Source organism: Rhipicephalus microplus, chromosome 9, assembly GCF_043290135.1.
Source record: "Rhipicephalus microplus isolate Deutch F79 chromosome 9, USDA_Rmic, whole genome shotgun sequence".
NCBI lineage: Eukaryota > Metazoa > Arthropoda > Arachnida > Ixodida > Ixodidae > Rhipicephalus > Rhipicephalus microplus.
In genome coordinates this window covers 75,081,963-75,109,398 of record NC_134708.1, presented here as the reverse complement: position 1 = coordinate 75,109,398, position 27,436 = coordinate 75,081,963, and the positions used below count along the sequence as shown (strand labels likewise).

Genomic DNA, 27,436 nt, shown 5'->3' with positions numbered 1-27,436 from the left:
ACCCGATACACACCAACACACAATCAATGCAGCGCAATGCTCTACAACAGGATACGCTTACAATGCCGCTTCAGTTTCTTCGAGACTGTGCAGTAAAATGCATTAGCTCAGTTGCAGTTGGTTCATTATTATAAATACTAAACATCTGAAGCAAGTCCAGCAGATGACACCATCTCTCTCAACTTTTTAAAGCACTCTCACATTATTTAGGAACATATAGGGCTGCACCCCTGTGCTTGACTGCAGCAAAAATGAATGCTCTTGCTGGCAAGAACTTTCAATGAACACCAGGCACCTTATTGCTCATATTGCTATTAATTGCTAATTGGCAATATGTCCCCATTTGAAAGCTAATTCAGCTTCCGTCAAGGCTAAAACTGTTAAGATTGTGACTGAATTTCTGCAGTGATCATCAGCAGTTTTTCTCTTGCTGGCGACAGTTATCATGAGGACTAGTCTGACGCAAAAAGAAATGAAAATCGATGCTAAACGGTCGGACACTTTTTCTTCAACTTAACAGGGCTTCATCCAGGCCAAAAACTCAAGCTTGCAAAAGTGCACACATTTGATACTCGCTATGTGAACAGTGTCATCGTACTCTAGGGCCACTCGCCCGTATCACGCTGGCACGACCGAGCTTTATCCTTGACAACCAAACAGGAGATTAAATGTGACAAGGCGGAGTCCGTGAGCGCCACGCACGGGGCGCAAGCACCGGTTCCTCCCTTGCCGCCGTGCAACAATTCGCCGTTGTCGAGCACGGTGACTGGCCACTCATTATCCGACGTGGTCGTCACCATTGACTGCAGGAGATGTGGACCCTGCGTGGCTCTTGCTTGTTCGGTGCTGGTGATGGCGGTGGGACTACTCGGCGCCCATTGCTGGTGTTGCATGGACGCCGAGTGCAAGTGTCACACGGCTGTTTCCTGGCCGTCCTCTGCCTCCGTGTGGTTTGAATTGATGCTGTGAGACAGCATATTGCAATGTCATGTGGTTGTGCAGCATTCGAAATGGTACATGTGCTTTGTATAGCAACATTGCTAGAGAAAGTTCAAGGGGCAAAGTACTATTTTTTCAGAAAGCTTGAAAGAAATTGGTCACTTTTTCATGTATGACACCTTAGAGGGGCCTTGTAACATCGGACGTATTGAGAAAATGCTACTAATCTGTTGAGGCTCCTGTGAACATGCGAGTGAATTACCAATGTGCCACAAGCAGATGGTTACTTACAATGCCGTGTCAAAGTGAGCCACAAATTGCTGCCTGCTCTTGGCCAACTAAGCTCCGTAATTGGTCCGTAAGAACCAGTTACGGAACAACTCCCTCCATACCATTTCCTTCTCAATAGATTCCAGCATGCTTGTTGGGACAAAAGAATGAAGCACTACCATATGGAGACAACAAAGTACTACCATACCTGTAACTTCGCTTACACATGATGGATTAAAATAAAATTTTCCAGCAGCAGATTCACAAGGCAATCTAATCCGATAGTGTGGTCATTCCTGTGATTACCTAGAAAGGTGTTACAGGGCTTCTTCAAGAGTAGGGAGTGCACTTTCATATCCCACAATGCCATGCTGCTGACATCATTCAGGGAAGTAGGTAGCCCTTTGGCTTTTTAGGAGAGAAGCTCCTTAAGCTTGCATGATGTCTGTTGTCACCGTCATCGTCGTAGGTCCCCGTCGGCCAATGGAACAGCTGCGGCGCAGCTCCAAAGCCCTCTTTCAGCAAGCGTATCAGTCAAGGTAATGATGCTATGCGCGGAACCGTTCACAGAGCGCATGCAGGGTGCATACTGACAGCGCGCATGTGTCACGCCGGTCAACACCCATGGCATTTAGAAGTGCTTCCTACTTCATGGAACAAATATAAAATGCTGCATTCCCATTACCAACAGAGATTTTCCGATCAATTCCTGTAACCTTTATTCTTTAGAGCACTCTGCAGGTGCTTCTGAGAAGTGTAATCACACAGCTAACATTACAATACGTATTCAATATAACATTCTAAATCCTGCTATGTCTTATTAAAGGCTACTGTATAAAGGCGCAGAGTAATGGCACTCACTCATCCATAATTGACTCCATGTACAGGCCGTGCTGTCGGATGTAGTCTATCACAGAGTCTTGAATGAGGTACTTGACGCTTTCACCACGCATCAGTGCACGCCTGAAAGTGGGTTCCATTTTTGTTGGTACTGCAGTTATTTTTGATCAAAACCGTGAAGACACTCGAAAAGCAACATCAACAAAATGCATTCCATGCGCAAAAGCAGAAAAGAAAAACATCACTTGTGTGGCGCTGCTAGAGAACTCTGACATCTTGAGTGCCAGCACAGCAATATGATTATGATCAACGTAGACTCTCAACAAACTAAAATCTCTGAAATAAAACTTCTGCCTAAATGGAACTGCCTCTAACACGATTGGTTTTACACTTGTATTTCGCAGCCTTATTCATCCCTGAGCAAGTAAAACTAGCGTTAAATGGAACACATATTCTTGGTCCCTTGAGGTACCACTTAATGAAAGCCTACTGTGCTAAAAGCCGCTTCAGTGAAACAAGAGCACTGCTTAAGCAACTGGTCAAACAGGTTACAGATGCTTGCAGAGCGGAGACACATCATGCTGCATACCAGCTGCGGCTATAATACACAATTTATGAAATGATCAAGTATGGTGAACCTGGGAACAAAATGATAGCCTTTCATCAGAATGATGCAGAAAATGCAGTTCAACCAATTTGACGGATTGGGCATGATAAGAGAGACCACCGAGTCCAGAATTAAGCAGGGGGGATAGCACCTTGCATGCAGAGCGACGTTTATCTGTCCCAGAGTGTCTTTGTCATACGGGAGCATTTTTGAGCATCTACTTGAAATGTTGTGCCATAATAACAAAGCATACTTATGCTGCCGCTTCCTAGGACTTACAAGAAGTGTTGGAAATGATTGCGTTATTTTCTTGCTGAGAAAAACAGAAGAGATTTCTGACGTCAGAGCATCACGCGGTCAGCGCCGACGTCGACAGGCAACGCCTTTTTGTGGTTTGTTTTCCTGTGTGATAATAATGGAGGCAGGCAAAACTTTATTTTTGTCTTCATCAGCACTTCCTTGCCAAGGTGGTGGAAGTGTATTTGCTCTTCTCTTTGCTTGTTCATCACCTACATTCACGAGGTATTATTGTTCTCCTCAATGACAGAGTTTACTCTGCCCGAGGCAGCCGCATGCAGAGAAAATGCTATGTGTGAGCGAGTGATGAATAACACCACTAATCAATGCAAGAAAATAACAGACATGCGTTTCATGTGTGCAGACTGTGATAAGGCACTGTGCATAGACCCGTATTTCAAGAAATAATACGCTCTGAAATACTACTATAGCGCATTATGCAGTTATACGAGACAGTAAGACCAAAACATTGTACCTGATTTTTTCTATAATTTCTATTCCGGCATTACAAGTTTCATACATTCAAAACCACAATAATGTCATTTGACCGTTTGCAAAAGTTTTTTTTTTTTGGGGGGGAGGGGGGGAATTCGACTCTTAGAGGGTTAATGTACCATTTCAGGAAGGCATTCAGGTTGGACCACCTTTTGAAAATTATGATTTTCAAAATGTGGCTGCTTACCAGTGAGTAGATGATTAGTGGACTTTTGTGGCGCAAGGGCCATGGGTCGCCAATGAGTGCCATGTCTTCAATGCAATGTAAGCAATGACCGATGATTGCGATGGCAGGGTGTAATACGGCTGTATAAAGGCTTAAAATTACGTGCTGTATAAAGCGTAAAATACATATGTGTATAAAGTATAAAACTATGAAAGTGATACGCGATTTGATGCATGGGTGTGGAATGAATTGCAAGTGACCATGGTATCTAGAAGTGGGCGATTGTAAAATAGCACGAATGCCTCCTCAACCCCTTTGAAACTAAAGGGTAAGAGGCAGGTGCTTCTCAGAGTAGCTACCGTAGCACCAACCTCTGCGGAGAAGTTATGCTACAGATTTCCCTTGTATATGATGCTGAAGCTTTGAATTTCCTCTAAAAACACGAATAATGACTGATATTTAAAAAGTGGTTCTTTGCCAATGAACATCCCAGAATGAAGTGAAATGTGTTCATGGTAAGCTAACGGAAAATGCTTTTTTCTAATAGAGTCTAATTCACTGCAGTGGATGAGGATGTGGTTGACGGTGAGTGATTCACCAAATCTATCACACAAAGGTGAATTGCCACCACCCAAAAGGTATGAATGTGTGCTGTGTGTATGTCCTGTGCATAGCCTTGTAAGTGTAACCTATGTGTGGCGTGGTTTTTATACCGGCGGCCAATGACCAAGAGGCGGCTGGATGATGTGCAATTTATTTTGTGTGTGGCTATCCCATGTGCTCTGCTAATAAGCTCTGAGCTTTCATTTAAGATATGGTTTTAGGTCAGTAGCAGGGATAGCTACGGATGTATTAACAGCACTGTCGTGGGCAGGTGTGGCTAGCTGGTCCGCCATCACGTTACCTTGCATTTCGCGATGTCCCGGTACCCAGCCCACTACAACATGCTGTTTATACTTGCACACTGTGCATAGTAGTGAATAAAGCGAGACAAGGACAGGGTTTTTGTGTTTTTTAAGAGTTTTCAAGGCCTTTACGATGATTAGGAAACCTGTGTAAATTACTGCCTTTTATAGTTTTGATTGTTTGATGTGTGTGATGGCTGCAAGTGTCGCGCAGGCTTCTGCAGTGAAGATGGTTGTATCAGGATGCCGTAGGTGGCCTCCATAAAAGCTGGGCAGACTGCTGCGTGCGACACAGAAGTGTGAGACTTGGAGGCATCTGTGAAAAAATCGGGACAATTGTATTTGTGTTGAAGCTCTAGGAAGTACGTGCAAGTATGTGCCACAGGAGAGTGTTTAGTAACTTCCTCGAAGGATATATCACATTCTCTGAGCTGCCGTTGCCACGGTGGCAGATGCGTGGCAGGAGCCATCAGACACTTATCAAGCAATGGCACTCAGGTTTTCTCAGCGAAGCCTCTCACTCGAAGCGAGTAGGGCTGTCGAAGCAAAGGACGGTTATCATACAGTGTGAAACTGCACAAGTCATTGATTATACAGTGTGAGGGGTGCTTATTGTCTGTGTTTGTTTTGAGGTAATGCACAAAAGACATGTAAGTCCTCTGCAGCTGCAACGTCCACTCGTTCGACTCGACGTACAGGCTTGGGACTAGTGCGAAAAGCACCCGTAGAGAGTCGAATGCCCAAATGGTGACTAGGATCAAGCATTTGCAAAGTTCGTCGGGTTGCAGAGTGATAGACAATAGCACCATAACCTAGACGTGTTTGTATGAGGCTTCTATAAAGATACATCAGACATTTTCTGTCACTTCCCCACGTTGTGTGTGACAACACTTTCAGAATGTTCATGGTTTTTAAACACTTGTATTTGAGATTTTTGATAAGGGGTGCAAATGTTAATTTCATATCTAAAATTATACCTAAGAATTTCTGTTCAGATTTCACTGGTAGCCGCTGACTATGCAAGTCAATCTGGATGGAGACCTTTCTTTCTTGAGAATAGAATGCATGTGCTCTTTTGTGGGTAAAGGGTGAACCCGTTCTCATCAGTCCACTTTTTTACCTTATTCAAGCCAAGTTGGACTTGCCGCTCGCATATTGCAAGGTTGCATGATTTAAAACATATCTGCACGTCGTCGACATACGTGCAATAAAACATATTGCGTTCAATGTACGAGTGAAGGGTATTCATTTTTATAATAAAAAGTGTGCAACTCATTACACCACCTTGCGGCACTCCAGTCTCTTGGACAAATGTTTTAGACAAGACATTCCTCACTCGGACACGAAAAGTGCAGTTTGACAAATAACTTTCGATTATGGTCAGTATACTACCTCGCACACCTAAGTGTGAGAGGTCTCACAGTAACCCCATGTGGTGTCATATGCCTTTGCTATATCAAGGAATTCTGAAAGAAAGAACTGTTAATGGATGTAAGTGTCCCGGATTTGCGCCTCAATGCGTGTTCAGTGGTCGATCTACCTTTGCAAAATCCACACTGGAATGAGTGCAGTAGGTTGTTTGTTTCCAGGAAATATATTAGTCTATGGTTAATCATCTTTTGGAAAAGTTTACAGAGACAATTCGTTAATGCGATTAGCCTGTAACTAACTACAGAGGACGGATCCTTAGCATGTTTCAATATTGATACGACAATAGCCTTTTTCCATGCAGCAGAGAACTCATTGGAGAACCAAATGGTATTGCACAGAGAAAGTAAGGTTTTTAGTGTTTCGAGAGGTACGTTTTTTAACATTTCATAGACCACACGATCTGACCTTGGGTAGAGTTACTACAGCTATTTAGCGATGTCTGTAACTCAGCCAACCTAAAAGGATGGTTGTATGGCTCATTCTTTGTACATTTGCTTTCTAGTTTCTACTTTTCTATTATCGTTTTGTAGTGCTGGAAAGCTGGTGTGTTCAATACAACAGTGTGCTCAATATAACAGGATATTGGTCACTTCCAAACAAATTTTTTATGGTTTTTCATTGGAGTAGGGATAAAAATGATGGAGATAAAATGCTAAAATCTATCGACGAGTAAGTACTGTTAGCAAGGCTGTAATACGTTGGTTCTTTGACAGTCAACAGACAGGCACCTGATGAAAAGAGAAACTGTTTGTGGAGACGACATCGTGCATCACAGCGACAGTCACCCCATAAACTACTGTGCGCGTTCAGGTCCTTAAGGACCAGATAAGGTTCTGGTAGCTCATCTCTTAAATCTGGAATTCATGTTTTTCAAGGCGATGTTGGGGGGTATGTATAGAGAGCAGATGGTGACGAGTTTGTTCATGAGAACCGCTCGAATAGCCACTGCCTCAAGGGTTGTTTGTAGTGGTAGACATGTACATGCTGTTCTTCGATTAACAATAATGGCTACGCCACCAGATGATGCCACAGCATCATCTACGTATTTTCCAAGTATAAAATATTAACGCGGAAAGTTGGTGTTCTTAGGCTTTAAGTGTGTTTCTAGTACACACAGCACTTTTGGTGAATGTTTGTGTAAAAGTTCTTGGACATCGTTGAGGTTTCTAAGAAGTCTTCTGACATTCCATCGTATAACTTGTGTCTCAATATTAGAAGTAAAGAAGTGCTGTGTGTACAAAGCGAGTGTGGCTGGTGTCTCAAAAAGGAAAATGACTTATTTTACAGAGCCTTTAGGAGGCCCCGTAATTACTATTTTGCCTTTTTTTAAGACCGGTTGAGGGGACCTCGCCGCTCCTTTGGCGCAGTATGCGCCGGTGCACTGAACGTGTCCATCGCTTCAGGAGAAGTGCCAGACAATGCTGTTTTCGTTGTAGGCTTCCTCGCGACAGACGGAGCCTTCGAACCCACCAGGCTGGATATTGAGGGGACCTTTTTAGTTTGTCTGGTGCCCTGGCTACTGCCATGGTTCACAGGTGCCTTCGGTGGGGCTGTATTCAGGTAGGGCGGGGCAGCCGAGGCTGCTTCCCCCGTGGGGGCTTGTAGCGTTTGCCTTGGCACACTAGGCGTGGCCCACGGCATTGCCGAAAACCGAACTGGCTCTGACCCCCCTCGCACCACTTCGGCATATGTGTTCCCTGCAAAATGCGAGAAAACGCGCTGCCATGCTTCGTGGAAGATTTTGTTCAATTGAAACTTTGTGATTATTATTTCTCTTTTCCTTTTCCAAGTCACGCATGATTTGGAATATGTGGGATGGTCACCCTCACAGTTTGTGCAGTGGACTTGTAACTTACAGTCATCGTCAGCGGTATGACCAATGGTGCCGCATTTCGCACAGGTAAGCTGTCCTCGGCAGCTCTGGGAGCCATGCCCGAACCTCAGACACTTAAAGCAGCGCCGCGGGTTGGGTATGTATGGTCTGACTGGCAGTTTAAGAAATCCTGTTGCTATTTCAGTGGGAAGAGTGATAGATGCGAAAGGGAGTATGATGTGTTTCGTAGGGGCTTCTTTCTTTTCTCTTCATATATTGATATGCTACAGCTGGATGACATTTTCGTCTTTCCAGCCTGTTAGAAGCTCTTCGTCAGAGAGTTCCATCAGGTCTTTATCTGATACAACACCCTTCACGATGTTCATGGTTCGATGCGGTGTGATGGTTATAGGCTGATCACCAAATGGTGTAAGGTTATGCAGTCTCTGGTACTGTGCGTGGTCTTTCAATTCAAGTAGCAGGGCACCATTGACAGTATTTGTGGCTTTGTTGCCCGCGCCTAGCATTCTATAAGGCATTTGGACACAAGTAAAGGTTAAATGTTTCTAGCTTTCTTTTCTGTACTTTCGCAGTGAATGATGTGGTATTTCGGGAAGTTATCTTTCTTGTTTGGGAGAAATTCAAAAATTGCATCAGTGCGCCACCTCTTAGAGAGACAATCGGTTGTGAGGGGACTAGGAGTTTCCATGAATTAGGTAGCTTTTTCGGTGACCATGCCACCCACCCACCTTCGAGCACAACAAGGGGACGCTGCGAGACGCGAAGCAGATGCAAGCACCGGCCGAACATGGCCGCTATAACCTAATATATCTACCCAAGGTTGGATATCTACACCAGGTTAACCCTTGCCGCCGAGAATGGTGGAAGTAAAAATAGGTGAGGAGAGGACAGGAAAGATCAAAAGTAGTAGAAAAGACGAAGATGGGGAGACAGAAGGAGACAGGAAGAGGCAACTGCCGATTTCCTCTGGGTGGCTTAGCCCAGGGGTGCAGCCTACGTGAAGCCGGGGTCAAAGGGGTGTGTTGCCTCTGCCGGGGACCTTAAAGGTCCAATCACCCAGCGTCAGCTCAACCCCCAGGATCCCCTTTTCCCCGGACACGGCTCAGCCACGCACGACTAGGCGTGGGAGAGGTCAAAACCACCCATTAGTTCGGGTTTGTAGTGTCACTACACACAAAACGCCTGCTTGCACAGACGCCCCTGCGAGGTGCTTACCAGTGAGTACCGCACCACATGTTACGTAACACAAAAGCGAAGGCACCTTTGAAAATGGTCAAATGTGAATACCGGCTTTCATTAGGTGAGCCAGTAGTGGGCTCACCTGACTGCTGTGGAGCTGATCTCGTTGGTGATCCACTCAGTGACCACGTGAATGTGGTGCTGCAAAGAAACAAGATCATTACAGTGTTGGCGATATGAATGATTCTCACTACAATAAAAAAAATTGTAAAAGAAGAATGCTCGATATGAAGGCTTTTGTTTGAACTTTCTGTGACAGTGAAATAAAGGCCCCGTGTAGGATGCGTAATGTTCACATAAAGTGTCGCTCATGTCTGGAAAACCTCGATAAATCTTACGAGACATTTTGACTACCAAATAGATGCTACTGCTGAACACTAATGTTACGCAGCCGATTATAACCTCATTACAACTAAGTTGCATTTTACATGAAAATAAGTTTGTAAGAACCAAAAATTCTGTGATGACGATATATAGAGATTATTGGCGCAAGGGCCATGTGATGGCCAAAGAGCGCCATGAACAATTATGAGCTAAGAGCAATGGTTCGTGATTGAAGTGATATGAGCAGGATATGAACAATGATACTGTTACTGTGCTGTAAAGGGGCCTAAAATTCTACGCCCTGAGGCAAGTTAAAACTCAAAAGTATTAAAATCATGGAGGTGATGTGAAACATGTGGAGCTGGAATAAATGACAGAGTTGGTGGTGAGGGCCACCACAGCCGCGACCTCTGTACAGAGGTTGAGCTATGGATCACCTCAGAATATGAGTTTAAAACTTAAGTACATCTTTTAAAAACATGAACAGTGATAGGAGATTAAAAAGTGCATCCCTACGGATGAGCATGACAAGATGTAATGGAAGCTGCTGTCTGTAGGGCAATAAAAAGTGCTTTTTTTTCTTAGAGCATCTAAATCACTACACTGAACGAGGATGTGGAGAACTGTAAGTGGATCTCCACATCTCTCACAGATGGGCTGGTCACTGCCAGACAAAAGGTATGAGTGTGTAGAGTGTGTGTGTCCTACCTGTAGCCTGGTAGGTGTCACTTGTGTGTAGTGTGTTCTGTACACTGCCGGCCAATTTTCAAGTCTCGGTTTGATAGCATGCAATTTGTTTTCTGTTTGCCCACTATGACCTGAGCTCCAGTTGAAGGAAAGGCTTCATGTCAAAAGAAGGGACAGTTAACGGTGTATTGGCGGTAGCGTTGTCGAGTGCAGATGCAGCTAGCTGGTCCTCTGCCACGTTTCCATCAATCTCGCTGTGCCCTGGCATCCAGCACACTACAACATGTCGTTTAAGAGCATAAATATTACTTAATAGTAAAGCGACACAAGAACAGAATTTTTACGTTTCGTTTGTGCTTTCAAAGCTGTTATAATGCTAAGCGAATCTGAGTATACAAATACGCATTGTAGTTGTGATTCCTTAATATGCTTGAATTCCACACATATTGCATGAGTTTCTGTAGTCAAAATGCTTGTGTGGGGGCGCAGCATACCGGAATTTCAAAAGGATGGGCCAACAGCTGCATAAGACACACTAGTGTGACACTTCGACGCATCTATAAAGAATTCTGGGCTAGTGTACGTGTGTTGAAGTTCCATGCCAATACGTGTAGTAGGTGCCTGTTTAGTTACTTCCACGAAAAATGTGTCGCAGTCTATAACCTGCCACGGCCACAGTGGCGGATATGTGCGGGAGCCATCAGACAGTGTTCTAAAAGTAGCATGTCTGTTTCCTCAGCGAGACTCCTCACACGGAGTAGGCTGTCTCAGCGAAGGACGGTTGTTGAGCAAGGTAGAATTAGACAAATCATTAATTGATGAGTGAGTGGGATGTTCTTGTCACTTTCCCACACTTCTTGTCCCTTTCCCACATAGCGCATGACAGCACTTCCAGAACGTTCATGGCTTATATGCACTTGTTTTTCAAATACTTAATGTGTGGTATGAAGGTTAGCTTGGTGTCCAGGATAAGACCTAAGAATTTGTGTTCGGTGTTAACAGAAAGGCATTCCCATGCAGTTGAATATCAAGTTCGTAATTAAGGCCTCTCTTCCTGGAAAACAAGACAGACGTGCTTTTCTGTGCATTCAACCGGAACCCGTTTTCTTCAGCCCAATTGGAAACTTTGTTTAAACCAAGCTGAACCTGGCGCTCACACAAGGCCAGATTGCAGGATCTAAAACCAAGCTGGACGTCATCGACGTCTGTACAATGAAACATATTGCGAGCGATGGACAAGCCCAAAGAATTCATTTTGATGAGAAAAAGTGTGCAACTAAGTACACCACTTTGTGGCACGCCTGTTTCTTGGACAAATGTTTGGGAAAGAATGCTGCCTACTCAAACTCGGAATGTTCGATTTGACAAGTAACTTTCGATTATGTTAAACATTCTTCTGCACACGCAGAGATGGGACAGGTCTCTTATTATTCCAAAGTGCCATGTTGTATCGTAAGCCTTTTCGATATCGAGGGACACAGAAAGATAGTATTGCTTATGAACGAAAGCGTTTCTGATCTGTGCCTCGATACGAACAAGGTGGTCGGCGGTGTATCTACTCTCGCGAAACCCGCACTGAATGGGGTCGAGCAAATTGTTTGTTTCAAGAAAATGTACAAGTCGGCTGTTGATAATTTTTTCGAAAAGTTTGCCACGGCAGCCTGTAAGCGCAATTGCCCTATAACTCGAAACTGAAGAAGGGTCCTTGCCCTGTTTTAAAATGGGAATAACAATAGCTTCTTTCCAGGAAGTAGGGATAGCACCAGCGAACCAGGTAGCTTTGTACATGCAAAGTAAGGTTTTTTTTGTGTTTCAATTGCTAGGCTTTTAACATTCCGTACCCCACACGGTCAGAATTCAGAGATGTTTGGAGCCCAGGTAAGCTGAAAGCTTTGTTGTACGCCTTGTAGCTTGTAAATTTGTTTTTGAGTTTTTGCTTTTCTATCTTTGTTCTATATTTTTCGAAAGCGTCAGTATAGTGCGATGAGCTGGACACCCGCTCAAAGTGTGCACCGAGGAGGTTCGCCTGATCTTCCAAGGTGTCACTCTGTGTGTTTACGAGTGGGAGTGTGTGTACTTGTCTTCCTGCTACCCTTCCAACCATGTTCCCAACTTTAGCCTCCTGTGTATATGAATTGATCCTGATAAAAACTTTTGCCAACTTTCTCTTCAGGCCTGCCGACAGTTCCCTTGGCCTGAGACTTCATTTTTTCAAAGATGCTTTTCAAACTTCCATGCTTTGTTTTGCTGCTTGCGTGCATTTCGACATTCATAGTTCCACCACGGCACACGCCGTTTTCCAGGGTGTCCACTTGTTTGTGGGATGTACTTCGTTGCAGCATCAATCAAAAACGCTGTGAAGTAGTTGACAGCAACATCAATGCTCAACGTACATGTCACTTCAGCCTAAACGAGCGATGGTGTAAAACTGTTCCCCGTCGGCTCTGTTTATGAGCCATTTGGGAACACGTGGTGGACACTCAGTTGCTGTAGTTGTGCTCAAAACTACAGGGAAGTGGTCACTTCTGTACGGATTACTGATTACTTTCCACTGGAGTAGAGGCACTATACTCGGCGACAGCTTTTCTTGACAGCACTGTGGAAGCTATAGAGCCGAACCGCCTGCATGCGCGCGTGCCAGGAAATAGTACCTATTTTATTTTCTGATTCTAATAGCTACTTGGCCCGAATAAATAAAACTTTCTTCATTATAAGGATAGAAAAAGTATGGGACGCTGTTCATGGAAAAGAAGTTATTGTGCGGCCTAGTTTTTTTTTTTCTTTTTTATTTCTTGGACGGCACCACGTTTTCCGCACGCCGGCTGCGTCTGCTGCTTGCTCTTGCAACGGCGAGCACAGCATCGGCCGTGGAAAAGCTGCTCATCATTGGGACGCGCCGTTTTTTATACATCACGCATCGAAATTTCCAGCCTTATCACTGGTGGCCGCGCAAGCTCTGAAATAAGGTTCACTGTTCGCGTCTTGCGCGCAATCTTAACAACGATCTACAACAATTGTGAAGCTTCTCGAACACTGAGGCGCAGTCTGCGCCGATCATTGCTGACAGCCTTTGAGGGCGTAAACCGAATACAGCAAAGCAGAAACAAGACAGGCTCGTGGCCGGATCGTGCCGCAACCGGCCTTCCATTTCGCCTGTACCAGGGCTCAATACCGTAAACGTTAACATTCGATCACGTGTGGCGCGAACCCGTATATACTGGGCTGAACACGGAACCTAAACTTCTATGTTATAAAGGCTGAATAATGCTGGGAAAACGTTCTGAACAACGGAAAATTTTATATGTACCAGTATATAAACAGCACAGTAACTAGCTGCATGTATGCACTCTCATCAAAGTTTAACTCTGACGTTTCCATTTTGCATGCATACATTTTGCTAAACACACTAGCGCAGCGAGCAAGCGAAAACCGAAACTGGAACCGAAATCGGCTGCAAGCTGCCGGACTACTTGTGTAGTAACACAAATGTGCGGAGGCCCCGCCTCCGTAGCCTTCGCTCCAATGTCACGAAAAGCTGTCGCCGAGTATAGAGACGGGGATACTATGCTTAGGTTTATGGAGGAGTAGGTATTATTAGCGAAATTATAATAGGTTGGTTCTTTTCAATTTAGGAGACACGCGCTCGACGAGAGAAGGAACTGTTCAATCAGTCGACCTCGCGCGTCGCAACGAGAGTCACCCCATAGCCTGCTACGTGCATTAAAGTCTCCAAGCAGGACATAAGGCTCTGGAAGTTCATCAATTAAAGAGTGTAGATCCCGTTTTTGCAGCTGATAGTTAGAAGGAATGTAAACAGTGCAAATTGTGATCAGTTTATCAAAAAGAACAGCTCGAAGAACCACTGCCTCAAGGGATGTTTGGAGTTGTAAGTGTGTGCGTGCAATCCCTTGATTCACTATACTAATGGCAACACCTCCGGATGATGTCATGGCATCATCACGGTCCTTTCGGAAAATAATGTATTTACAAAGAAAGTTATGTTTTGAATTAAGGTGTGTTTCTTGTACACACAGCACTTTTGGTGAGCGCTCGTGTAAAAGTTCTTGGATGTCGTCAAGCTTTCTGAGAAGGCCCATGACAATCCATTGTATGATTTGAGTGTTCATAGTGAATGTAAAGTAGTGCTGTGTGTACGAAAAGTGAGTGGCTGTTCAGGCGGGGAGTTTGAGTTCATGTACCAGGGTCGTCACCAGGCCCTGTTATCTTTTTTTTTTTCTTGGCGCGCTCCAAAAAGCCACACCGCTCTTTCGGCACCAAAGGTACCGACGTATCCATTGCCTCCTCAGAGGCACTGGATGCTCGCATGTGCGACCTGGTAGGTCAGATTCTGGGCTTCGCCTGGTGAGGTGAGGCCTTGACACCTGAGGACCCTGGAGTCTCAGGTCTCTGTTCGGGAGTAGGCGGTGTAGTCTGGGCTACAGCCGCCTTAGGGGCAGGTGCCACAGCCGTCGGCTCGGTGTATGCGGGCTGAGGGAGTGGCGAGGGCTGGTGCGGCGGTGCCCCTGACGCGCCGCATCAGCACATGTTGGGAAATAGAATGGGGAGACCCTTTTTCTTGCTTCCTTAAAAGAAATGTTTTCTTTGACCTTCAGTGTTACTATCTCCTTTTTTTTTTTTGGTATGCGCAGGAGCGTGAATCTGCGGCATGGTTTCCTTTTTACACAGTGGGGCGGTTGTTCGCAGTTTTCAGACATGTGGCGTAGGACTCCACATTGTGCACAAGTCTGGCAGCCACGACAGATTTTAGATCCATGGCCGTAACTCTGGCATTGGAAGCAGCGACGAGGGTTTGGTATGTACGGCCTGAGAGAGGTCTTCGTGTACCCTGTTTGAATGGATTCCAGCAGTTTACTGGAAGTAAACGTGAGTATTAGGTGTTTTGTTGGTGTTTCCTTTTTGTCTCTCCTGATGATGATCCTTTGTACATTGGTCACATTCTGACTCTTCCACCCCTCCAGAAGTTCTGCTTCGGTCAGGCCAAGCAAATCGGCATCAGATACCACTCCTCGAGTTGTGTTCATTGATCTGTGTGGTGTCACAGTGATTGGAGTGTCACCAAAAGTTGAAACGTTGTGTAGTTTCTCAAACTGTTCTTTTTCTCGAATTGCGAGAAGGAGGTCTCCGCTGGCCATCTTGGTAACTTTGTATCCGGCCCCAAGAGTTTCTGTAAGGCACCTGGCTACTACACAGATACAGTCCTGGCTTGCTTTCCACTTATCTAACTATGTATAACATGAAAATGGGGGAAGTTTTCATTTGATCGATCAAAAAAGCCCGAGTCTTCGGTGCGTACACGCTTTCAGGCAGTACGATCACTTAATAAGGGAAAAGCTCTATGCATGCCAGTTTAATTTGCTTCAGAAGCGTTGGCGGCCACCCATTACTGAGCCCAACAAGGGGACGCTACAAGTTTGCGGATACTAAAACCTGCAGACGCCAGCCGTACAACGCTACTATAACCCAATGCACCTAGACCAAGGTAGGCTATTTGCACAGGGTTAACTTTAGCCGCCAGGAAGTTTGGAAGTAAACAAAAAAGAGTAGCAGACAGGACAGAGAAAAAGTGAGAGATAAAGACGAAGATGTAGGGAGAGAGAGATAGGAAAAGGCGACTGCTGATTTTCCCTGGGTGGGTCAGCCCAGGGGTGCCGTCTACGTGAAGCCGGGCCAAAGGGGTGTGTTGCCTCTGCCAGGGGCCTTAAAGGTGCAATCACCCGGCATCCGCTCAATCCCCGGGATCCCCTTTTCCCCGGGCACGGCAAAGCCACGCACGGCTAGGCGTGGGAGGGAGTCGAAACCCCCCCGTTAGCTCGGGTCTGTGGTGTCGCTACACACCAAACGCCTTTGTGACATATTTTTTGAGTGTTTTCAGTTTCAGAGCGCGTGTCTTAGAGGCTATGCTTTCTTATTTTTTATAGTTTTGCATCAAAGCTGCTAAAAGCAGCGCCTGCCAGCTACAAAGCCAAAGTGACATTGAAATTACTAACATGTCGACAGAGAGAACTCCGACGAACTCGGCGTTGCGTCTTTTGCACTTTGAGGCCTTCTCGCCTCGTTTCTGATAAATCCTCATTCAGGTGTTGAAAACTGAACGTTGGCTTGCATGTACGGATAAAAGTTATGACTGGCACTAGGAGCGACGTGAAGTAAAACACTGTTTGCAGGCCAGGTGACGGCTTCAGGTGCCTCATGACTGCTGACAACGGCTTACAATGCCTCAGTGAATTCTGCGACTTATAAGCGTTCGCGGGCACCACCTCGGACAGTAGCGACTTCATCGGTACAGATGACGACCTCTCTGACTGCATCAATGCTAAGATTTAGGCTGCCATTGTCGGTTCCGGTGAAGTGTAGCCGTGCGGTTATGAATGTGTCAATGCCTTCGTTTCCGCTGCTAACCAAGCTCTTGCCACGTTATAAAGCTTGCATCGGCATTCTGTGTCAATCGACGTTGTGGCCAAAGGAGCTAAGTTCGCTTACTTGAAAAGCTTCAATAATATTAAGAATGACTGAAACTTGACGGCCTGCAAGAAGCAAGACAAGTTTACTGACTAAATAAAGTAGGGTAACCTGCAGTTTGCACCTTGTTTTTGAGCGAATCGGTACGTTAGCTCTTGTAACAATTTCCGAGGCCTGAAATTCTTCAATTTAGATATTTATACGCACATTTTGTATTTAGAATAGTCGATGTATCAAACTATTTGGTGATCTCCTTCGAGTTCGACATATCCGGGATCGACATAATATGAAGGTTAGTTTTGTGTCTAATATTAGGCCCAGAAACTTATGCTCAGTATTTACAGACAGACATAGACTATGCAGGTCAATGTCAGTGTTGGGATGGAGGCCCCTCTTTCGGCAAAACAACACAGAAGTTCTCTTTTGTGCATTTAGTTTAAAGCCATTCTTTCTCGCCCAATGAGAAATGTTACTGAAACCTGATTGAACCTGATGTTCGCACATCGAGAGGTGGCACGATCTGAAACCAACCTGTATCTACATACATATGTGCACATCTACATATGTGCAGTGAAATATATTGCGTGGGAGAGACAAGAGCAGGGAGTTCAGGTTTTCTGGGCGCTAGCATCTGGCGAACTCTTCGCAAGTTGACCAAGCGAGTTAAGAAAAACACAGACGGTATCGATACTCATTCATATCCAGAGCATAGGAAATCTTCAGCAGTAGTTTCGTGCATACACAGACCATCCCACAATTTGAAAAATGTTTCCAGCCGGTTTGGAGTACGTGTAGTTTTTTCGTTGCCTAATAAGTTTTAATAAAGTTTGTGGGATGGTTGAATGAAAACTTAAGAAGCCCGTTGTCAGGAGTAACCAAAGAAGGCTGTGGGGTCAAACACGTAATTTTTTTTGTACAGTGCAGGAAGAATATCGTGTAACTTTTGCCGTTTCCTGTGGTCGTGTATACATAGGCCAAACAAGTAGATGCGTTAACATTAGGTTGTTGGAACACGGCTGTTCTTTACAAGAGAATAGTATGGTACTCCCATGTGCCCCAACATGTTGCACAGTGCCATTGCACACCTATTCTTCATGAAGCAAAAGTTCTATCATCAGACAGAGATCAAACCACACGAGAAAGCATATATGATATCAAAAATCGAAGCATATAATATCAAAAAAGGGTCGAACAATGCATTAGTGCGCCTTCTATAGCCCGACATAATAGTGAGGTTAGGTTCTCAGATAGCACGATATCTTAACTTTTATGCTGTTGAAGAGTACACGTGGGATACGTCAAAGTTTTTTCACTGTTCAAAATGTCAGCTGATCTGTTTTTTCTTGCCTTGGTGTGGTGACACAGGTGTGAAGGTTGAAGTGTTCTTTTTCCATTCATGTTTTTTCCAATAAAGAATTCAGTTGGGAGTCAGTGCTGCGGTTCGTGCTGAGAACTATAAAAAAATGGTCACTTCGGTATGAATTATTAGCGATTTCCCATTCAATTAGAGGCAGGAGTGATAAAGGTGTTATGCTGAGGTCTATTGTCGAGTAAGTATTGCTAGCTATGTTGTAATATCGTCATCGTCTTTCTTGGGTAAGCACGTCTTTCTTGGGGCTCTTTTCGGAAGAAAAAAGGAACTGTTCAATCAAGCGACCTTGCGCATCGCAGCAAGAGTCACCATAGATGCTATTATGTGCATTAACGTCCCCTAGGACAAGATAGGGCTTTGACATTGCGGCAACCAGTACGGGAACTTCATAATAGAGTCATCATAAATATTTTTTTTTCTGCATGTTTCCTAGTTTGGCAAATGTCTGGCAGCAAGCATGGCATTTTCCACGTCTTCTTCAAAAACGCTAGCGCCTAAATATCCCAGGCAGCTTTTGTGGGAGTGCTGTTGCTAATGCGAGTGCACCCATTCATCACTCACTCGGTGCCGGTAGAGGATGTCATTCTCGTAGATGATCCGAGGCACATCGTAGCCGTGACGGGTCACCACCACCAGGCCGTACTGAGTCAGGATGTGCTCTATCTTCATGTTAGAGGAGGGAAAAGAAGAGAAGTGTGATAACAGGAAGCAGCAACCTGTTAGTAAATTTCCAACCTTGGTATTCACACACTCCTAAAAAATATTCCCTACGCACACAAATAAATAGAGTAACAATAGGCAGTGGGCTTTCTGGTGTTTAAGTGAAAGAACAAAAAAAAATGCATTAAAGCAGGAACCAACCAAATGAAAGGGACACACCACGAAATGTAATGTACCCAGTTAGCCCAAAGCTGCATCCCAAAAATGTAGTTATGTGTGTGTCTAATGGCTTTGTTATATATACACTACCAACCGATTGAAACAAGACAAGTTAGGGCTAAGTAGTAGACATACTTTAATTTCCACCATGTTCAGTTCGAGGCATATCAGCACAATTTCGACTCGAACACATATATCACAGCTAACAATATCTACATAACCCAGATTCGTTAACACACGACACAATTGTCTCAAACAATCACACACATCAGTCTTAAAACTAGAAATTTATTGTTGCATTTGAATCTGTGAGTACTGTATATATTCATGCATGTGAGAACACGCACATGCATAAGTACATACACACGACAGTCTGCGTGATCTTCAAAGGTTCTTCCTATGTTACACAGGACACCACTCAGATGACTCACGTCTTTGTCAGCCCAAAGCCCAGGCACTTGGAACGACTGCAACAGGTCAGCTCCACACAGCAACATCAGCTGGACATTCGACACCGACTCTGCAAATGGAAGCAGACTTGAAGAGAAAGACTGCGAAATTTTACCACCAAGCAATCATGGCGCTGCACATATCAAGTTGAGTAAGCATCACTTCATAAAAACAAAAGGTTATCCAGTGCTTATTCATGAGGGGCTTAGCTACAACTCTAAACGAAGAGTATTGAATTAAATGCAGCTTTGTGGCATTCTTAAAAGATCAGAAACCTAAGATTTCACTTGATAGCTTGGTATATACAGTTCCTTCAGTGAAGCATGAATTGCGTATGTTAAGTGGAAGTTATTTTCCTTTAGATGGCAAGCAGCATTCGAAGGCTCTACCGGCAGTACCCCGACATATCGACAATATTGTCAAGCCTTCAAAGGGTCCCAAAGCGCCGAGTGATGATTAGATCAACAATTATTGTCGTCGTGGTGCAGACTGGGTGCATCACTAATTTTGCCACGAGAGCGTGTTGGCTACTTTAACACCCTAACCAATATTGCCTCATGTCCACCATTCCACTTCACACCCATGCGGGAACACGATTAAAAAGCCACATTCTCAACAATACCAAAATTTCAGTGCACACGATCTTATATGCTTTGATGTTGTGCAGCACTGGTCCCTTGTGATATTGGGTAAGCGTTCTGAGGCATATTGAAGGAAGTCATATTTGGTAATAATTAATTACACTAGCATTATTTACCTGATACGTTAGAGCATCTATGATTGAACTTTGGAATCACCAGAAAGAAGGCTACTAGTCAGAGCTGCTAAATAAAGCAGTAAGACCCCCCTCCTCCTCCCAAAAATTTAGGTGTCTCAGCTCCTTTGAAAACACACTAAAGGCAAATGTTAGGTCGAAGTGGATTGTTGAAATACCATTCCAGAAAAAGTTCTTCGATGTCAAGGAAATGTTTAACTTCAAAGAAAATCCCGTCTTGGCGGTTCAAATACCGTTAGTGCAATTTGAACCTCTTTACACCCGAGAACAGCCTTCTGATGCAACGCATGCCATGCCCGCTCTTTGCTGCCAAAGAGACGTTACTGTGGAGCAAAGGCCTGTGGGGAAGCATAGCCTGGCAAGAACAGAACTTGCTTCATTTTTAAGAACTTCTTTTTTTGCATGAATCAAATGCACAAGTTTCATTTTGTTTCATATTTTAAGGCACTGAAATGTTCTTTCATGTCATGGGCAGTTCTAGCACTCGTGATCAATTGTGCGGCAGCCTTAATTCTATTAGAAACAATTGTCACATTTCAACCCGCTAGTTATGCACTATAGCAATGTAAAGAAGCACAAACAGCAGAAAGTATGACTTTATGACCAGCCGAACTCCAGCATGCCTCGACTGTCACAATGTGAATGTAGGGTTTCAGCTGGCTTCACTGCAGAGCTAGAATCTGCTGATCCTCTGCCAGTCATGCCTGGCACTTCAAACATAAACGTGGTACAATAGCACCAGCGAGAGCAAGATAGCAAGCGCTACAGTGGTGCCAGCTGAAACTAGATTCACCTAGAGGCACTCATGGAATGAAGTTTACTGGGGTTGAAAGCAATGCTTTCTGCTGTTTGCATTTCTTTCTGTTGTAGCAAACTTGAGAGTTGGGATACACGCTGTTCGGTTGTCGTTCTCTACTACGCATATGCATGTCCCAACATTTCCATTGAAATAGAACATGGGCTACTGAAAGAATGCAGCAAGTTCTGGCCGCATTAGGAGATACGCTGAGTTGACCTTCACAAAGATCTAGTCCTTGATGAATATGAGCAAAGACGAAAAACTCGCAGGGTCCCTCATGGATTTACTTAAGATGACTTGAAGGCAAAATCCATCTACTTTTCTCGCTCAGTCAATGTACTGATGCTGCCCTGCCACCCTTTGAAAATTTTCTGCACCTGCCATAGTTTTGCAACGCTTCCAAGATCGGAGGCACCTGTGACCAACCTATGATTTAATGTGATGACTTCATTGTGTGATCTTAAGTCACAAATTTTGGCGATCTGTCACAATTTCGGCGATCTGTCATATCACAAATTTTGGCGATCTGTGGCGTCATCTCATGATAATGATCTCTCACATCACTCATTGCTAACACCCCGATACTCGAGACGCTGCCAATGCATGAAGCCGACAGTAAAATTTCACATTTGATGATGCATTCAAGGCTTTCACTTTAATACTAAAGGGCTCTATATATAGTCCAACCCAAAGTTGACGTGTGAACATGCTCGGCGCGACAACGCTATGCTAGCAAAACGTGAGCACTCTATAGTCCTACAGAAGGTGCGACCGATGTCTGTCAGCACGAACTGGCGGTGGCCGGCACAAGAAGCACCATGTTGCATTTCACGCTGGCGACTTTACCCACACTCGACCACGTCTGCATCTCTTCGTGACAGAAGGACACAAGTTGTGCTCAAACATGCATGTGTCAAGGTGCATGTGCAGTGCAGCGAAAGCATGGGACCTAAAGTTCTTGGATACTGCATCAATGTAATGTGACGAACATGGAGTTGCCAACTTGCACAAATGCTATGGGGGACTATATAGAGCCCTTTAGCACAGTGTTCTGCTCACCAATCAGGTTGTCGTTGCTCTGCCGCCTCCGTCGTCGCTTGGGTCCCGACTGTGTGGGCAGACCTTCTACCGCTATCCTCTGTCGGTGGTGATCAAGCACGCGCCGCGTCTTCGTCCAGCTCTCCTGCTCACATTCCCAAGTGTCTAGCCTGGCAGATGCAGTCAAGTTCACATAAAATTAAGGAGAAAAAATAGGCAGACAAGTTTTGAAACCATAGAGATTCTACACAAACAGTATAAACAAATGGCAGATTTCGTTCTCTATTGGAAAATAATACTTGGGTTGACGTTATGTCTTGGCTTCTCAGTGTCAAAAGCAGTGAAGCGACGTCTGTCTACGAAGCAGTCGATGTCATTATTATCAGCATAAATTAAAGAAGCACTTGCACAATCTTCAGACATCACAAAAGGAATACATTTTTATATCTTTGACATGTGATGTTAACCCTCTAGACGCACCAGAGGCGGGAATAGATATTATAAATTCAAGTTTGAGTTTCAAGATTTGGTTGCTCAGCACCTGCAAGCCAGCCCAACTGCAATGGTAATCATCACGGCCAGTCAACAGAGTTGCCAAAAACACTGTCAGAGTCGCCGGCCAACAATTCACTCTTTTTTTACATGCGCCACATGCAACTGACAATAAGCAACACAGCTGGTGCTAGTACAATGTGGACGGCGTGTGTCTAGGGCACGTGGTCGCAGACATTGGGGCTGTTCGTAGCTGCCACCGTGCGTTAGCTACAAACATCCATTCATGCTTAAATTACAGCATGAGGACCTAGAATAGATTGTGACTATGCTATGTATAAATACAGCATCAGAGTCTGCATATTTCTGAAAAAAAAAAAAAAAAGAAATGGCACCTAAAGCACCCAGTCACTTGAGAGAAGTGCGATTCAGACTGTACATTGTATTATCCGTGATCCGACTACCTCCTCAATATTAAAACTAATGCTGGTTTTTGAGGCAGCAAAATTAGAAAATGTATTCAATGCATCTCGAGGCGCTAAAACGCTCTTCTCCGTGTTCTAGACAACATAGCCGAGAAACACGAGGCTTTCTCCTGAACTCGAGCTCTTTCAAATTTTGAAATACCTATGTTCCATTTCAGCAGAACACTTTGTATGAATTTCGACTGTTTCATTAAATTTGTTTCTTGCACCATTTCGCATAATTATCCCTACACTGTGCCATTACAAGTGGAATGACATAACAATGTTTTGTACAGACAAGGTACTGCAAGAAAGGGGCAAGGGCCTGGGGAAATATATGTCAATGCACAAAGAAAGCAAGGAAAGGGTGGGAGCAAGCGTGTCATCAATGTTGTAAGCTACGAACACTTGTTATTCAACACAAGAGCCGGTCCCTTTTCTTACAAATCTTTTCCCCCTTTTTATTCCGCTCAACGGTCAGATTGTCCGGCAACTCACCTGATCCACGAGGAGGTGGCCAGGGCAAGGGACAGCATCCTACACCGATGGTTGGCGGCTGTCAGGCCAGCCTTGCCGTAACCATCAGACACTGGGGACACGATGCCGCACACCACTTCCATGGAATCGTTATTAGTGAGGTGGTCCCGGGCCACCTCTGCGCCAAAAGCAGAAGACACATCGCCATAACGTGCCATGAAATGCTGATGAAGGCAAGAAAGGCATCAAGCATCTAGAGCTTGAGGCAGAAAGCAATTGGTATGCGAGGTCATTATGACCACAGTAATAGCAATATTAGAACACAGTTGTATTCACAGACTGTTCCATTTTATGCAAAGATTTTGTCCCGATGTGACATAGCTTAGACAGCCCTGTGCAGAGGAGGAGGCAATACGAAGAAAGAATTGAAAAAAAAAAAAACAATCTGGACAAAGCTGAGGCTTGAAAAAGCAACCTTCATAATAATTTGTCAGCTATGATGATAGTGAGTGCGTTGATTACTCAGCCACCATACTGAATACTGCTGCTCCCAATTCATGCAGCTTCAAAAACGGACGCAGGCTTAAACAGGATCGTGTTGAATCACATTTTCGCAAATGCAGCCTCTGGTAATGTTTCAGCAGTGTGTGGCCATGAGTTGAAATTTAATTCAAGGGCACTACCTGCAGGTGTAATAAGTATTGAAGAACTACAATGCTGAATTTAATGGCAACGTAGCTGCGAAAGATCACTGACCCTCTACTCTTCGGTAGTGCAGGATTTATAGAATAATACTAATAGTTATAGGTTATTAGAGATTATTAATAATACTATTATAAGTCATTACAGATGATCAGGGGTTGATATATGGCATGAGAGTAAAAAGTAAAGAATACTTCCCAATGCTCTCACACCCTTAATAGGGTGTGAAAGCATTGGGAGGTGCACTTGAGTTCTAATATACTAGTGTCCTTCCATGTTTCCCATAATGAACCCATAGCACCAGGTAAAAGTATCTGCACTGGTTTTGGTCCACTCAAATGTTTTAGTCCACTCAATATTGGCTGACGTCAACTAAGGATATTGCACGAAGCTAAGAAGTTCTTGCTCTACAAGAATTCACAATTAGATTGCCTGAAATGATAGATTTAATGACACTCTCACTCCGACAGCTTCCATTATACTGAGTTTCGACAAACAGTACCAAGGTGCTTCGTGCCACTCCTCGAAAAAGAAGAAAAACAGGGCCAGATTCGGACACTGTTGTCAAAGCAAGCATCGAGGCTGTTTTAAAATGCCATCCACATAATTAAAGGTATGAGAAGCCCTTTAAAAATAAATAATGTTTGTCGCAGTGAAGACAGTCGCGTTACCAGTTAAACTACCTACTACCATAAGAACAGAACCATTTAAGAGTGCACACGCTTGCACAGAGCACCATTCCCATGCCCTCTATTGCAGCCACTACAAGGGCACAGGGTTGTGAAGAATATAGCTGTTTTTACCAAGTACTCCACTATTGCAACTAAACTTCCAGACCCAGCAGAACCGTTAACAAAAGTGCATGCTGGCAACACTGCCTACTTAATTACTAACATCTCTGTTAGACTTGAGTCTATTAAAGGCAGGCTTTGAGAATCTTGCTGTGCTATACATTTTAACAGTTGATGTAATGCAAAGTGCTCTAAACGGTTTATTTATGCATGATATCCATCTTTTGATTTTACGCAGCATGTAGCTGTTTGCGGCATGTTTGTCTGGCTGCGTTAGGTTCAACCAACCTCCAGATGCTGCATGTTTCACAGCGTGGCAGCGAATGTTTATTTGAGTGTTATCTAGTATTCAAAAGCACAAGGCTGTGCATGTAAAAATACAGTACTTTTGGTAGAGGCACCGAGCAACGGAGTTCTTGAGATGCGACAGCATAGCAAGCTAGGTGCAGCAAAATCGGGCTAAGCAGCACATTTTCGGGGGTTCACAAGAACCCAGAATAACTTAGGACAGCACCCAGGACGAATTTATTAGAAATGTGCACAGGATCATTATCGGGCATGGAAGTGTTCCGTTAACATCTTTCAAACCTGGTGGCTGATGTTGGCAGTACTAAGGTGGTAAAGGAAACTACAAATTCGCACAAGTGGGAATCGGTATTCCATCTTGCAGAGCCACCAAAACAAAGTTGAAGAACCGCTTTATAATGATAACTTGTTTACTTCCATAGACAATGGAGGAGACTGAAAGTAATAGTCTCTTGAGACACAAGCAAGCAGGTGGAAGCCTGCAGCTGCCTAATGAGAAGACAATAGCACACATATTCATAGTTCAAATTATTAAAAATTTTTGCATTTACTCTGGGTACCTTCTTGCAAAAAAATATCAGCCCTAGCAGTCATGGCTACATACAGTGCTAAATTAACAGTCCCTGGTTTGCATGCACAAGAATACCCAATGAACTGGATGAGAAAATAATTGTTGTAGCTAAATTCGTACAATGTCAGGCGCGTTGTGCGAAGATTGAACGTTCGGTCTCCAGGGGCAACGAGTCATCTTTTCATCCACCTACCTTTCTTCACATTTATATTGTAATCACAAGAGTATCGTTGAAACAGCAAAGTTTACGTCCCCTGTACCTTCCTTGGCTTTATTTATTGCCTGTCGCTTTTCAGTGATGTTGTACAAACAAGGAACCACACCTTTATCATTCCCTTCCTCTACTCATCCACTTGAAACTGTCAATGAAGTTAAAAATAAAGAAAACGGTGAGATAATGTCAACAAACTTGCACAGCGCGTAATAAAAGAGGACAGATGACATGACACAATGCAGTACCTGTGTTGTGTCCTTTCATCCGTCTCTGTTAAATTTCATGCTGTGCAGGTGTGTCCATGCTAAATCACCAACTAGGCCAAGCTACCATTCTATTGAGGTACCATTCTTGTTTACCATGGGGGCAAGGTTTTATCAGATGTCTGCACAGTTCTAGAAAGGAGATTATTTGCAACTCAATATTTGATTGTTTTATTTTTTCCGTAATTTTGTCTGGTTCACGAAGTAATTGATAAAGTGAGGAGACCAGCACGCTGTGCTTATCGGTAACGTCTTAAAACTTAAAATACCAAAGTGCGCTATGTGACATTTCGCTCTAGCCACGCCAGACGTGACGAGAAAGAGAGAGGAGATGAGGTCGGCGTGGGATAGGAGGTCAGTGTTCCGAAACAGATTGCACAACGTTGGCCAGTGCACTTGTAACGATTTTCGCTACGCGCCGTTCACGCACCTCCACCCCCTTCCACTTCTACTTCATTTTTTTTTATTTCCTCCCCCGTATGCCCCGCATCGTCGCCCAACGCACGCCGTATCCAAGCGAGAGACGGAAACGAATGAACGACGTAAACGAGGCGTAAGCTAAAGAAAGACGAAGGGAGTTTCTAAGCGCCCTCGTCGCCTTTTGACAGCAAAGCGATTTCGCGCAATACGCGCAATGGCTCACTCCCACGACGGTAACAGCTGTCCACATCGATCAATGAGCACAAAAGAGCAGCTGCGCACGAACAATAACAGCTTCTAATAATAAATTTAGCTGTTCCAAAGTGACACGCACTGAAACCCTTTCAAAACATCTCCTTAGCTCGTGCGAGATGCATCGCAGAAATGCGCTCGCTTACGATCGAATCGTCCAACTTCCAACGCGCTTGGAAGAAACTCAGCGGAACGCTTCCTTACCCCGAACTACGTGGCTCGAAACATATTTCAGTTCGCAGACACAAACGCGATATGAACGATATTACGATGATCCATATCACCACGAACTCTAGCCCGCCTTTTGGCAACAGAGCGTTCGACTAGGCGCAGCTCTCGGTTGCTGGCAGCACGAAAGGTGACAGGTGAAGGCATCGTACCGAACATCCTGAGGTGCATGTTGGTAACCGGATTGAAGGAACCGCAGGCCAGCAGCACCACTTTCTTGGTCGACGGCATTGCGGTGTTTTGGAGAGAGCGACGGTCGAAGCTTGCAGTACTACGACGGTGCCGCTTGCGACCGCCGTGGATGCTGTGCGGTCGGGCCAGTGAATCTAACTACGGTTACGCTTACTCAACAGAATGTTTCAGGGGTGCACAGCGGCAACTATAGTTTGCCAACGCGGACGACACCGTAGCGATCCACTGCGCCGGTTG

The 27,436-nt window shown here is 44.5% G+C and overlaps 1 protein-coding gene across 1 annotated transcript; it reads right to left on the bottom strand.

The window, feature by feature from the left end:
* Window positions 1–251: 251 nt before the first annotated feature.
* Window positions 252–27,436, bottom strand: Nmnat (nicotinamide mononucleotide adenylyltransferase). The gene is made up of 8 exons (XM_037415170.2): window positions 27,160–27,436; window positions 23,282–23,438; window positions 21,849–21,997; window positions 19,197–19,285; window positions 18,448–18,549; window positions 9,106–9,164; window positions 2,071–2,172; window positions 252–963 (listed from the first exon to the last, which is right to left on the bottom strand). Exons 1-8 carry the CDS (start codon window positions 27,236–27,238, stop codon window positions 912–914), a joined length of 789 nt encoding a protein of 262 aa, XP_037271067.2. The 5' UTR covers window positions 27,239–27,436; the 3' UTR covers window positions 252–911.

What these genes read in the sequence shown, in the direction of transcription:
- Nmnat (XM_037415170.2), bottom strand. Translation starts at nt 27,238, where the DNA reads ATGCCGTCGACCAAGAAAGTGGTGCTGCTGGCCTGCGGTTCCTTCAAT. An exon ending in GAGCAACGACAACCTGATTG is followed by an intron (nt 19,286 to 21,848) that starts GTGAGCAGAACA and finishes TTCCATTTGCAG; the next exon opens with AGTCGGTGTCGAATGTCCAG. An exon ending in ACATCCTCTACCGGCACCGA is followed by an intron (nt 9,165 to 18,447) that starts GTGAGTGATGAA and finishes GTTTCTTTGCAG; the next exon opens with CACCACATTCACGTGGTCAC.